Raw genomic sequence first — 14,640 nt, 5'->3', positions numbered from 1 at the left:
CTGCTATGGCATGGTTTACTACTTTTTCCTTCACATGCTATTTCATATTATCTCACCCAAACTCATTACTGTGTTGGACCTCTTTATTTGGAGTGAAAGCAAACCTATTGCACAATTTCAGGGCCTTCTTCCCATGACCCAGGGGTGGGCACTGCTAGAAAGGTGAGAATTTTATAGTTGCTTTTGTAATTTTATTTTTCCCTGTTGTGTTGCTACTCCTGTGTGCTAAGTACCATTTCATGGCTCTTGTTTTGCTATTGTTTACCATATGCCAGCAGTCCTCTGTTGTAAATGCACTTTCTCCAGTAAATAAGGCTACCCTGTTCAAAGATAATAAAAGTGGACATAGAGCTCCTTAATTCCACAACCAAGCTCCATTTTCCTGAACTCAGCAGCATTAGAAGCAATAAATTGATTGATTTGGGCAAAGCACTTCACCACTTAGCTTGAATAACTGCAGTATCATCAATTACATGCTGTTACCATACATTTAAGAAATCAATTTCAACATGATTATATATCTGCAGGTTATTCAGCAAAAGGCAGGGGGCTATTTAGCAAATGCTCAGAACACTTAGTATGGATAATGAAATAATTTAATCTTATTACGTAAAGGTGTAAGAATAACCCTAATTATTTCAATGATTTTATATTTATTTTACATACTGGAACCAAAGTTATTTGGACAAAGATTTATTGATTAAATAACAGTAATGTACTTACAAATGACTAAGGGACTCGAGGCCTCGGAAAGCGTGCCTTGAAATGGAATGGATGTTATTGTTCTCTATAAAACTGGAGAAATATTAGAGTATTATGCCACACTGATTATTACAAATAATCACAGTAATGTAGGATGTCTGATTTTCATTCCAGCAGGAAGATCTGACATCTACTTACAGATATTCCAGATGATCAAGACTCCTGAATGCATCATTGGCAATCAAATCAAATGTGTTTGAAGTAAACAAACTGTCAAAAAAATTGACAATTGATTAAAGTTTAGAAAATCATACACAATTTTAAGCTTAATATCATTTATACCATTTTTTACTATTCCTATTTCAAAGCTACACAAGATCAAAATAAAGTTGACAAAGAAAAAGTGCATCTTATGAAACATGGAACTGTATTAGTGTTTCCTGATCAAAAAACTTATACAGCATCAAAATATTCACTTCTTACACCTCTCCTCAAAATGTTAAAAGTAGACTGGAGCATCCAAACTATTTGACATTAACAGTAATCTGATCACAGTAGAACTGATATTAATTGATCGCGACTGTAATTATCAGAGCCACAAATATTAAGAAACTCCTAAACAACCGTATAAATAGTATCGGAAATGAACAAGCTATGTTAGCATTATCAGCCCCCGAGTAAATAGATTGGAATCTGTCCAATTTCACTTTATAGCCTCTATAACTTTTTAAGATTCTGCAGCTCATTGCAGCGAGCAGACTTTCTGTAACCTAGTCCATAGCACATGGAGCATCCGATAACTGTTCTAAAGTCTGCACAGCAAACATTTTCCAATATGCACCTTTTAATAGCATTAAATCGCTAGTTTGCAGTTTGGCATTAGTCTGCTTCACAGAAGGCAAGGTATTGGAATTTTGGGGCTAGATTTTCTCCCAATTCATGGCCAATGGATGGAAAATCTAGCCCCAGCACTGAACAGTCACCCAGATAATTCATTCTTATTCTCAAAAGAACACAGAGATCCATTTCTGAACTACACCAAAAAATGTGAAATAAGAATCAATCTCACAGGAGCTGGAGGGACTTTATATTCGCAAAGCTTCCTTCTGGAATTTTATTGAAACCAGACTTCATGAATGACCTAAAAACAAAATGAACTGACATGAATCAAAAGAAATTGGGATGCTCAGCAACTGGTAAATCTCTATGTACTGGCCCATCATAAATTTTGAAAAAAACAAAATTGCAAACAATATTAAATAAAGCAGAATTTGTCAATTACACTAAAATGTCTGTTCTTTGACAATGATTTAAAATAACTCTTAACTGTTATGATATGTAATTTTTCCAAAGTAATGGTATTGGCTGAAAAAATAACAGCTAGGAACAGTACATTTACTGTTTACTCTACACACAAACAAAAACCAACGGCAGAGATTCTCTACTTACTAAATGATATATACAGGGAAGTTTCTTACACTCTTGATTATAATAAAACTAATGCAGTTCTGGAGACGTAATACTTACAAATGAACTACTTCTGGGGGAAAACGCTGAGGAACTGATCTTCTGTTGTCACACTGAGCATTTTCTTCAATACATAGACACCTTTCAGGACATTTTACTAGTCCAGGGCTTGTTGCATTTATTTTTGAAAAAAGCAGACTCAGTATCCAAACTAAGAGAATGAATCTTTCTGCAGATTTAATAGCATTTCCCATTATGAATCCACTCGCAGCACAATGACTGTAACAATTCTTGCTGTTTTCTCTGTTTCTTGCTTTCTGGCAAAGCAACTCTTCCACTGAGTGTTTTGATTAAACTGCAGTAGTTGCACAATCCACTAAGCACACATTAAGCTCATGAAAGCTCCCTCCCCATTGCAATTCAAATTTCCTTCTCCTTATAGCACAGAGGACTTTACTTTCACAACTCCTTCCATATAAAACCAGTTCTGTACACATGCAAAAAAATAGCCCTTCCCTTAGCCAATGTAAGTGTCCAGAACCAGCCCCAACTTTTGTGTCAGTCCAAAAATCTGGAATGGATCACCCAGTAGAAATTGAAAACTTCAGGTCAGTTTCAAAACTTGGAATATAAAATGGAAGAATAAATTATACAAAGCCTGAATATGTTGTGTTCTTTTGGATAATCTTAAATAAAAGCATTTTTTTCTTATTTCTACACTGACAGGTTTATTAAAAAAAGTAGTAATTTACTATAAATTTATTTTAGCATAGTACATTGAATATACACTAAAGTCAAATGGGGAGCATGACAAGCTATAACTATCTTTGACAAACTATCACACAAAGTATATGATGTTTCTCTATTATCTTGAACATTTGCTATTTTCTACCACCGTTTATAGCTCAGCAGCCAATTGATAATAGAAGCAGTGATCTATTTTAGAAATTATTCCATCACAACTGACCATATACGAGTCACAGTTACCATTTTCAAATCACAAAAACATGCATTGAAACAGCACTGTAACTAAACGAATGTTCATCTTCATCAGCAATGATGTGCCTAGTGCTTTGTGATCTAAAAACTCCCTTAACATTTGCAGAAACAAGGAAATAATAAATGTTGTTAGGTCACTGTTTTGCCTCCAATGATGTGGAAAGTTCAGTTGCTGGAACATGGACTTGACTGAGGTGAAGAGAGTATTTTTAAGCTGCTAATGCCTCACAGTCCCATATGGGAATCTCATGACTGGACTACACCCAAAATAGAGAAAACTCCCTTTCACAGATGTTATTAACTTATATAAAAAGTTCTGTCCATGTAATTACACTTAATTCCCTTGGCAATCTTGTAATATTAATAGCAAAATTTGAGAGTTTACAGAATAAAAACACATTTTGCATCTTCTGTAAGCCCTCTATGTACAGATGATTTTGGTAGTGATATGCTGGTTGTATGCTGGTAAAGGGTTGCTTTGTTAAAATATACATTAATACTCCAAAGAAACAATCTGAAAATTGCTGCTGGTGTACTGAGGGTTACTTTTGATTTTTGAAAGTTGCAAAGAAAGTTGTTTAACTTGTAACTTTCCTGTTTTCAGTACGTAAGCTAAAGAGTGGGCCTACACGCCAGAAAAGCAGACAAGCCAAGAAAACAGAAGAATCAATAATTCTCATAAACTGAAGCACTGGACACTGAAGTCAGAAGAGGCAGCTCAGAAACTATATATTGACTTGGGCAAAACAATGGCAGATGAAGTTTAAAGTGTTACATTACACATAGGAAGGGAAAATAGATGACACGCATATTCCACAAATGGTGTAGAAATAGCTAAAGATGAAGCTGAAAGAGTCTTAGTATCAACATGTCCAACTAATGCAGAGCAGCAATCAAAATGCAGGTCGATTTCCACGATGGCAAAAGAATAGAGCATGAGCTGATGACAATTATTGTATTGTAAGGTACCCCCCGATTAGTTGAAGCATCTGAAGCACTGTTGCAAGATGCCAATGATATGCTCAAGTTATTCTGGTTATAGAATTATCCTCATTGTACCTGTGCTCTGCATCTGTCTGTGGTCATTGTAATGGTGCCATGAGCCATGGCTGCAGAGGTTTGTTTTGATCTTCCTGGAGCTATCCTTCCACTGTTTCTTCCCTTGAGAATAAGCTTGGCATAGAGGATTGCCAGCAAATGAAGGTTTTGTGAAGTGAAGTGGGATTCACCATTACTGTTTTCTGCTGATCATATTCCATCTATGCAGTGAGACAATAAAATCTCTTTTGATATACTTTAAGGGCACAGCGTTGTGCAGTAGCCCGAATGGCAACATGGATACTATTGATGAGCGCCTGGGCTCTCGGAAGGCCAGCAGATCTGCATTATTGCATTGTTTTCCCACATTGTTGTCATTGGTCAATGGCGAAAGGGATGAAAGTCATTAGTCTTGCTGATTAATGCATATGTAACCTCCTTGATACATCTGTGAACAGCAAAACGGATGACACTGCAAATCTCCCCAGTGCTAGCCTGGAAGGAGACCAAGGCATATGATGACATTGATAACCTCTGGCAGAGCCATACAGATGTTAGATGTTGATTGGGAGGTCTTCCTAAAGAAGATGGCACAGTTCATGCTGCTAACCCTCATCTTCCTTAGAGACATCTCTTCCATCATTCCCAGCTAGCGATGGCTGGTACAATATCTCCTGTATGGCATAGCAACAGTATCCATTTTTCTTAATTCACCCAGAGATTCATAAACTTACACATAAGCTGTACCTTGGCAGAATTGTACATTGCATTTTACAATGGTATAATGGACCTTATAGAACAACACATTCTCTTACTTACAGCATACAATGCCACTAGTATAATGAATGGATAGATGTCTGAATTATTTTCACAAGAGATTCAGATGAGAGGGAACAACTTGTCTCTTCTGGAAGAACTTTCAGTTACAATCTCATACAGCATAAGTGTCCAAGCTTTTTGTCTCCATGTGCCCCTTAGATGTGTACCACGGAGCCTCGTGTACTACTTATTAACTGTACATAAATGTTCCCATTGATTTGCTTAGAATTAAAACTGTTGATACCAACAGATGTTGATGTTCTGATGTAGGACTTATCAACTAACCAGGCAACAGCATTATGTACAACCCTTTCCAAACCTCCAGACCCATGAAATTCAAACTGGACAAACCAATAAAGGAGACATATTAGCTTCATGAGCCTGTTTGCCAGAACTCAGAGGGCAGAAATGGCCCATGAGATGCAGTTGGGACATCCCGTCACTGACCACCGACACCGTAACCAGGACAGACATCAGAGCAAAGGAATGACCTCCAAAACTCCCAGAATTTTGTATTTGGAACGGAGGTGAACCGTGCGGCCCAGGTTCGCCATCTCCCCAGTACTATGGCAGCCAAGTGCGGCTTGTGAATGGGATGGGATTTCTAAATAGCAAGACACCAAAAGTCTGCTTTTAAACGAAGATCGTCGTCTCTTCCTCCCTCCTCCTCCTCCTCCTCCTCGGCACGGCCCCAACGGCCGTTTACCGACCAACGACAGCCCGCGCGCTCCCTGTCGCGGCTCGATGACGCGAGCGGCTGCGCCAGGCGCTAGGCTGCCATTTAGCGGAGGGAGCGATGAGCGGCCGAGGAGTGAAATTCGATTTTGTTCAGGTCGGGTGGGTTTACAAACCGTCAGAATGGAGAATTGAGGGGAGGGGAAATAATACAATTCTGCAGCTAGTGAAATGATAGGGGGCGTGACATCTAAAGGTTTACGGGCAGAACCGCGCTGGGTTACCAGTGCGTGTCTCGTTCAAATAAATGTCTAATTGGCAGCTTTTCCAATTTAGCAGATAGTCTCTTAAATTCAATGTGCGGGTCACTGTTTGGAAACAGACGGGCTGATAAATGCTTTCCAATCAGTGGGACTTTCCAGGAGAAAAGAGGCTGTCTGTAGTCTTGGAAGTGAAAATGTTTCTGAAATTTCTTGTATGTTAGCTAAATTAGATACTTCCATAGTTGGTGAGAAAGGACATTTGTGTATTTTTTTTAAATTGTATGTTTCTTGTTTTTTATTTTTAATTGAAAGTTGCTCAATTCCAATTAGTAGATTTTTTTTAGACTGAATTATCAGGATTGGATTGTACAAGGTACTAGCTAAGCTTAACTTGGGAAAAACATATATGTTGTATTACTGCTACAATTCACTTGCACTATTACTATTCAATACATTTGGTTGACATTTAAAGCCTAAAATAAAGTCTAGTGTAGTGTTACTCTGCTGCCCTTTGAAAACCAGAAGGACCATGGGTGATTATGAGATAGAATCTATAACTGAAATAATCTAAAAAGGGTTCTTTTTATTACCCTGGGAGTGCAGTCTGAAATGCAGATCCAAAAATATTAAGATTGAGAAAGGGTAAAAAGCTGAAAAAATATGTTTGTATTAACAGCAACAGTTTTTATAAAATGTTTGGCAAACACTATGTGTATGGGAAAGTCATGTCAAATTGCATTGCAATAATGTAATTGAGTTGAAAATGATACGTCTATTCTCTCGCCAGAAACTTAAACAGTGGGGTCTATCTTGACTCGCTGAAATCGGTGTTAACTGGGTGGCAATGGCTTCAAAATGGGGTCGCTATAATTACCAGTTGCTTAACATCGATGCTCTCCCTGCTGCCACTTTTACAGGGGCCCACCGCTGGGTCGCCGATGCACTTGCCTGTTGCAGACAATAGGCCCTTTTTAATGTGCAAATTGGTGTCCTATGGTGTACATAGGATCTCTATTGCCATTTTAGGAGTTTCACTGGCGATGCTGGGCCTGAAAAGGCAAGTTTCAAATTATTTTTGTATGGCCAGGAGAAATTGAAGGCCCCACAAAAATAATCTGGGCGGCTGCTGCTGCTACTGAGCACTCTCACCCCCGCGATCGTGACAGTAACTTTGATTCTAATTTATAGACAAGATATTATGCAAAATAAGTAATTTTCATATCTGGAACATTGTAATGCTATAACTTATTCAGATTTGATTCATTGTGAAGTTGTGTGTTTTTTGAACAGCTAATGCATGTTTTTAACTTTGTTATTCTAATTTTATTTCAGATAGTTTGAGGATATATCTAATTTGGTATTAATGGGTTGTGGTGATGGGAGTTATGAGTCACAAGTAATAATGGGCAAAGCTTTGAAACTTCAATGCACATAATAAACAGAGCCCTAAAAGCAGATGGAAGATGTGAAGTTAAATTACACCACACCACACCACATCTTTGTTCAAATGTTATTGCTTTCTTTTGTCAACAGGAGCATGGTCTTGGGGGCTATGATTCAGAATTCAGTGAGGATGAAAATGAAGCAGAGACATCTAACTGTAAAAGTCAAAGGTCTGTTACCATTGCTTTTTGACCAAAAACACCTAATCATAAGAAAGAGATTTTCCAAGAGTGTTTATTTGTTTTTTTTAAACTCGTTTTAATAAGTTAATTCATTATCAGTGATTGAATACTTCAGTTGTAAGCCTCAGAATTTTATTTTCAATTGAGAACATAGCTTTTGATTATAAAATACCCCCTCAAGATTTAACTTGACTGTTTTATATTGAAGATGTTCCCTTGATCCCAAAATGATGGCTTGAACATAACTGAATTATAACATGCAAAAGAACCATAGCAGTTTATAACATCTTTTCTGAGAGAAAATCCCTTTTTGGCACAGGGCTGGGATTGGGGGAAAAAAGAGGGAGATGTATCATGTTCATGAGGGATATGACAGTTATTCTATAGAATTTAAATCTTCACCTGAAAATTGAGAGTTTTACTATAATGGTAAAAAGTGTAATTTTCAAGAGGTTCCCTTTTGGAAGTTTTTGATTTTGTTGCACCATATACAATATATGTTTGTTGAAATTAGTCAAGTACCCATACTTTTATAAGTGTAACCTCAAAGATTTCAACATCTTACCAAGGGTTTCAATGCATCAAGCTCTGGATATCTCATAATGCATTCATCTTTTAGAATTGCTACAGTCAATATTTGATATTTATTTATACAACAGCATCGTGCATGTATATAGCGCCTTTAACATATTTAAACATCCCAAGGCGCTTCACAGGAATGTTATCACACAAAATTTGACACCTCGTTCTGTAAAATAAGTGATTTCTCAGCCAGAATACTATTTGAGACCCTGAAATTTGTTGTGCCTTAATTATCTAGAGGAAGAGTGATTTTAAGCTTTACACGTTTAGCTCTGTTGCGCCATTTTATAATGCTACAGATATGAACAAAGTAGTGCTTGAGGTATGTTTCTCTCCAAATCTTACTGAAGATTTGTAGTAACCAAGTTTATTATTGAGAATGTTGATTGTAATTTGTTGAGTTTCATTCCATCTGTGCTTTATCATCGTTCAATGTACTATATTAAGAAGTTTGACATATTTGCTGTTTGAATTCTAGGGCAAGTAAAGATGCTGCACTACTTACAAAACCATTCCAAAAGGAAAAATATGCCCGGTTGGCTCACAAGCAAGTTGCAGCTCATGAATGGGACAGGTAAAAATATTTTTGGAATTTTGAAAAAAAAATAATATAGATAGATTAATATATGCTTTCATTTTGAAAGTTTATTTCTGAAGTTTAGGACTTACAGACTTTAGGACTTGAACACATAATCTAGCTGACACTTCAGTGCTGCATTGTTGGAGGTAACCTCTTTTGGTCTCTCTCTGCCTGTTCAGGTATGATCCTGTGGCATTTTATCAATGAACATAAGAACAGGAGTAGGTCATTCAGTCCCTTGAATCTGTTCCGCCATTCAGTGAGATCATGGCTGATCTGTATCCTAACTCCATTTACCCGCCTTGGCTCCATATCCCTTAATACCCCAGGCTAGCAAAAACCTATCAATCTCAGATTTTAAATTATTAATTGAGCTAGCAACTACTGCTTTTTGTGGGAGAGAATTCCACACTTCTACCACCCTTTGCATGAAGGAGTGTTTTCTAACTTCTTTCCTGAAAGGCCTGGCTCTGATTTTAAGGTTATGTACCCTTGTCCTAGACTTCCCCACCAGTGGAAAATGTTTCTCTCTATCTACCCTATCAATTCCTTTCAAAATCCTAAAAACCTCATTCAAATCACCCCTTAACCTTTCATATTCCAGGGAATGCAAGCCTAGTTTTTGTAATCTCTCCTCATAATTTAATCCTAGGAGCCCTGGTAATATTCTAGTGAATCTGTGCTGCACTCTCTCCAAAGCCAGTATATCCTTTCTACAGTGTGGTGCCCAGAACTGTACACAGTACTCCAGATGTGGTCTAACAAGGGCTTTGTTTAGCTGTAGCAAAACTTTCTCCTCTTTATATTCTAGCCCTCTAGATATAAAGGCTAACATTCCAACAGCCTTTTTGATTATTTTTTTTATACCTGACCATTTAGTGATCTGTGTACATGGATTCCTAAATCTCTGTGGAACTCCATTGTTCCTAGCTTTTCACCATTTTAAAAAATGCTCGGTTCTATCCTTTTTTTGGTCCAAAACAGATGACCTCACACATACCTGCTTTGAAATCCATCTGCCACAGTTTTGCCCGCTCACTTAATCTATCAATGTCTCTTTGTAATTTATGCTCCCATCTACACTACTTACTATGCCACCAATCTTTGGGTCATCAGCAAACTTGGATATGCTGCTCTCTATTATGTTATCTAAGTCATTAATAAATATAGTGAATAGTTGAGCCCCCGGCACAGATCCTTGTGCGACACCACTAGTCACTTCCTTCCAATTCGAGTACATACCCAATGTCCCTACTCTTTGTCTTCTACCGCCTAACCAATCTCCTGACCAGGTCAATAATTTGCCTTCAGTTCCATGAGCTTTAATTTCAGTTAACAATCTCTTGTGTGGAACCTTATCGAATGCCTTCTGGAAGTCCACATAAACTACATCCATAGACATTCCCCTGTCTACTACTATAGTTACTTACTCAAAATTCAATTAGGTTCGTTAGACATGACCTACTCTTTACAAATCTATGTTGGCTGTCTCTAATCAGCTCAAATTTCTCAAGTGCTCAGTCACCCTGTTCTTAATTATAGATTCCAATAACTTCCTCAAAACAGATATTAGACTAACAGGTCTATAATTTTCTGGTTTCTCGCACTCACCTTTCTTAAATAATGGAGTTACATTTGCAATTTTCCAATCTAAAGGGCCAATTCCTGAATCGAGAGAGCTTTGGAAGATTACTACAACAACTCACATTTATATAGCGCCTTTGACGTCGTGAAACGTCTCAAGGAGCTTCACAGGAGCATTGTCAAACAAAATTTGACACCGAGCCACATCAGGAGATATTAGGACAGGTGACCACAAGCTTGGTCAAAGAGGTAGATTTTAAGGAACGTCTTAAAGGAGGAGAGAGAAGTAGAGAGGCAGAAAGGTTTAGGGAGGGAATTCCAGAGCTGAAGGCACAGCTGCCAAGGGTGGAGCAATTAAAATCGACGATGTGCATGAGGCAAGAATTGGAGGAATGCAGAGATCTCAGAGGGTTGTAGGGCTGAAGGAGGTTACAGAGATAGGGAGAGGCGAGGCCATGGAGGGATTTGAAAACAAGGATGCGAATTTTAAAATGGAGGCGTTCCCGGACTGGGAGCCAATGTAGGTCAGCGAGCACAGGTGATGGGAGAACGGGAATTGCTGCGAGTTATGATACGGGCAACAGAGTTTTGGATGAGCTCAAGCTTATGGAGGGTGGAAGATGGGAGGCCAGCCAGGACAGCATTGGAATAGTCCAGTCTGGAGGTAACAAAGGCATGGATGAGGGTTTCAGCAGCAGATAAGCTGAGACGGGCGGAGCTGGAAGTAGGCAGTCTTGGTGATGGAGCGGCTATGTGGTCGGAAGCTCATCTCAGTCAAAAGGAGGCCAATGTTGCGAATGGTCTGGTTCAGCCTCAAGACAGTAGCCAGGGAGAGGGTTGGAGTCGGTGGCTAGGGAACCGAGTTTGCGGTGGAGACCAAAGACAATGGCTTCAGTCTTCCCAATATTTGGTTGGACACAAAGTAATTATTCAACAAGTCTGCCATTTTCTTGTTTTCATTTTAAAGGGCCCACATTGCCCTTGACTACCCTTTTCCTTCTAATATAATAGTAAAAACTTTTTCAAAGCAAAATACTGTGGATGCTGGAAATCTCAAATTAAAACAGAAAATGCTGGAGAAGCTCAGCAAGTGAGGTGGCATCTGTGGAGAAAGTATTCCCTTCACCTGTAGTATCTATATCACTGTTTGTGACCTGAAGTCTGCTCTTATCCTTTTTTATCTTTAAACTATCATTTTTACTATTGTTTCTGATTCAGCAGGGAGTTCCTCCTGTGTCTTGCCCAATATTCATTCCTCAACCAGCATCACTAAAACAAATGAACTCATGCTGTTGTGAGTCCTTGCTGAGCACAAATTGGCTGCCACATTTGGCTACAAAACAGCAGTGACTACACTTCAAAAGTAATTTATTGACTGTGAAGAGCTTTGGGATGTCCTGAGAACATGAAAGGCGCTATATAAACACATGTTTTCTTTCTGTAATTTGTAATATTTTACTTGTTTAACAGGGAAGAAGCAAGAAACCGGCGTTTCCATCTTATTGCCATGGATGCTGTATCCTTGAAATCAGAAGTAATTTGTTGGAATACAAGGAGGAGTATGAAGGGAAACAGCTTAAGTAGGAGTCATACCCTCGACAGAAAACTTAACAAAAATATATTGATCTAAGATATATTTCTATAAACACAGACATTTACTTAGAACATATATCTGTTCAAAAATACAATTGCAATTGTAATTAGACTACTGGTGCTATAAAAATAGTAAGACCTGGCCAAAAATCAGCTTGTGAAATAGATATGCAACTGCTTCAATGCATTTTATTTTGAGAAACGACAGTAAAAGATCAAGGCCTTATTGCAGGACACTGACAGAGTTGAAAATAGTAGAGATAATGAGGCAAATCAGGAAGTAATGAAATTTGATGATGTCAAGCTTGAGTTTTTCAAAGCCCAAAGATTGTGGGTTGAAGGAAACATCTATGAGAGATAAAGGGGCCAGAAATTACTCCCGAAATAATGGAGGAGCTCAACAGCACTCTCCGTTTTTAGTGACTAATTGGAGGAGCAAGTTCTTGCGTTTGCACGTGCACAGTAAAACGTGGGAATCGTGAACTTGCTCCTACTGGTTCACTGGCGATTTGACATATTCGAATTAAAGGGTCATCGCACGCTGCAATCAGAGAAATCAAACAAGTACGCCACCAAACAAGTACGCTTAAAAATACCAGGTCTAAACTAAGTTTTAAAACGTGGTTAGTCTTAATGACTGCCAAACAACTAAAAATTAAATTTTAAAAATGTGGAGTCTCCTATTGCTCCTTATTGAAATAGTTTTTAGTCATTAAAAAATAAAAAATTAAGTTTTTCCCTTCTGTCTCTTTAATTCAATTATTTATTTGGCTTTTTATTAAATAAATTTAATATTTTTATTTACAATGACATCCAGAATACTAACTTTAAATGAGTGAAGTCTGCTTGCCTGCTTGAGCAATGCAGCCTGAATCTGTGGGCGTGACTTCTCTTCCTGACAGATTTTGTGGGTGTGTCTTCTATTCTCATAGACTGTTCCATGCGCTGCATTAGGGTTAGGATCCATGCGCATCAACTTATGCTGCTCAGAGGCTGAGTTGATACCGCACAATTTTTTAAAAGTTCGAAATCAAGCATTTCAACGCCACAGAGCCCGCAGTAAGTATTTTCATTAATTTAATTTGCAGGAGCTGTGGTGAGTGTTGCCACACCACTCTGTGTGATTTCTGGCCCAAGGAGTTTCATAGTTTTGAGGTCCTGGAAAAGAATACGTTAAAGAAGGAAACTTTGATTTCAACATAGTGGGGATGTGGGGAAGATAAACAGCATGTAGGATAGCATCTTTTCATCTTAGAAGGAACAAAAGAAGAATGTTCAGAGACTCATTGAACGACCATAGTAGTATTGCTAAGACAAGAAAGATGGTGGGAGAGTAGAGATGAGCAATTGCCTGTCAGTTGACCAGTTTTTTCTTGTCATGTCCAGGCATGCATGAGAGGTGCCAGAATAATTGTCACAGTTAAGAGAGTATTATTCAAGTCTTGGATGTACTTGGGCTGTATAGAGAGTCAAGAGTTGCTGAGGGTGAAAAGAGGCACTTGACATAAAGGAGGAAACTGAGCACGTTGGAGGCAGCTTTAGCAATGGAAGAGATGTAGGAGTCCCATTTAAGGTCAGCGGAGGTTAAGAATGTCAATAAATGAATAAGGCAAAGAGTGGACTCATCAAGGATAAGAGGTGGTAGCTGTTGGTTAGACTTATGTAAGATATGCAGAACCTGTATATTTGAAGAATTGAAATAAGTAATGCTACGTTTCCCCATTGAAGACCATGGAAAAGATTAGGATTTGCAATCCTGGGATCTCTGCCAATTTTATGGACCCAAGCTCTTGGGATTTGCAGCTTCCGATGCCAAGACTTTGAGATTCTAGAAGTGAAGCAATGTACGGAACAAAGTTCATTAAAGGAGAAACAACTGCACTTTGAATTTCCTTATATGAAGTGACATTGCTACTGTTGGCGATCTTTTCACCCAACAGCAACATTTAGTGCAGATTTGGTGTGTAAAATTGAAGTGAAGAAGATAATAAAAGTACATAGAATACAGATATTTAAAAGATTGGTGATGGCTCTGCTCTCTTTGAAGAATGCAATTCAGGAGGAATATGCCACTTTAAGGAAAAAGAGTTGACTGCTATCCTTATATAATTGAGTAAAGAGAAAATATGCCAACAAATCTTGAAGATCAGTGATGGTTCTACTTATGGAAAAGAACAACAGTTATCCATACTAATCTTGTTGATAACTACTTTGAAGACTGCATCATATGTTGCAACGATAAAGCGCATAACTGATGAAAATATTTTTCAAGCAACACTTGGACATGTGATTGCAAGAGATGGTTTGCCATTACGGTTGTTTTGTTCCTCACCTGACCTTCCAGCAGTGTTACAAATGAAAGATTAATTTTGCAAAAGTCAGTGCGCATTATGAAGATAATTGCGAATGGATCTTTTGTAATGATTGATATACTGGCTCACGGGAAAAGGTGGCACATTCATCCTGAATTAGGGAGAATGGACCTCAACACAAACTGGAAGATATATGAAACACAGAAGATATATGAATGTTAATGGTACTGTGCAACCAAAAAAGTATCCAGCTGCTTGAAGTGAGGCTCAAATCATTTGGCCTCTGTCAAATGGCATTGTATGCATCACAATTGACAGTTGCAGTATGATGGTAAAAGTTGGTAGACTTCTCAAAGTTAAACAGCAACTCAGGCACATGTAATGCAACTTGTAGTGCTAGA

The 14,640-nt window shown here is 38.2% G+C and overlaps 1 protein-coding gene and 1 long non-coding RNA gene across 2 annotated transcripts in view; one reads left to right on the top strand and one right to left on the bottom strand.

Annotated features, from left to right (window-relative positions):
• Window positions 1–906: 906 nt before the first annotated feature.
• Window positions 907–5,773, bottom strand: LOC137308202 (uncharacterized). Its single transcript, XR_010959432.1, has 3 exons — window positions 2,230–5,773; window positions 1,772–1,843; window positions 907–972 (listed from the first exon to the last, which is right to left on the bottom strand). It is a non-coding gene; the product is annotated as an uncharacterized lncRNA (long non-coding RNA).
• The window catches only part of LOC137308200 (protein FRA10AC1-like), a 32,463-nt gene continuing 23,578 nt past the window's right edge, over window positions 5,756–14,640 (top strand). Inside the window, exons 1-4 of the mRNA XM_067977055.1 lie at window positions 5,756–5,857; window positions 7,497–7,576; window positions 8,649–8,744; window positions 11,805–11,850. Coding sequence (XP_067833156.1) covers window positions 5,822–5,857; window positions 7,497–7,576; window positions 8,649–8,744; window positions 11,805–11,850 — 258 coding nt within the window. The 5' untranslated portion in view covers window positions 5,756–5,821. The remainder of the gene's footprint in view (window positions 5,858–7,496; window positions 7,577–8,648; window positions 8,745–11,804; window positions 11,851–14,640) is intronic.

This window comes from Heptranchias perlo, unplaced genomic scaffold (genome assembly GCF_035084215.1).
Source record: "Heptranchias perlo isolate sHepPer1 unplaced genomic scaffold, sHepPer1.hap1 HAP1_SCAFFOLD_1221, whole genome shotgun sequence".
NCBI lineage: Eukaryota > Metazoa > Chordata > Chondrichthyes > Hexanchiformes > Hexanchidae > Heptranchias > Heptranchias perlo.
This window is presented reverse-complemented; position numbering and strand designations above follow the sequence as displayed.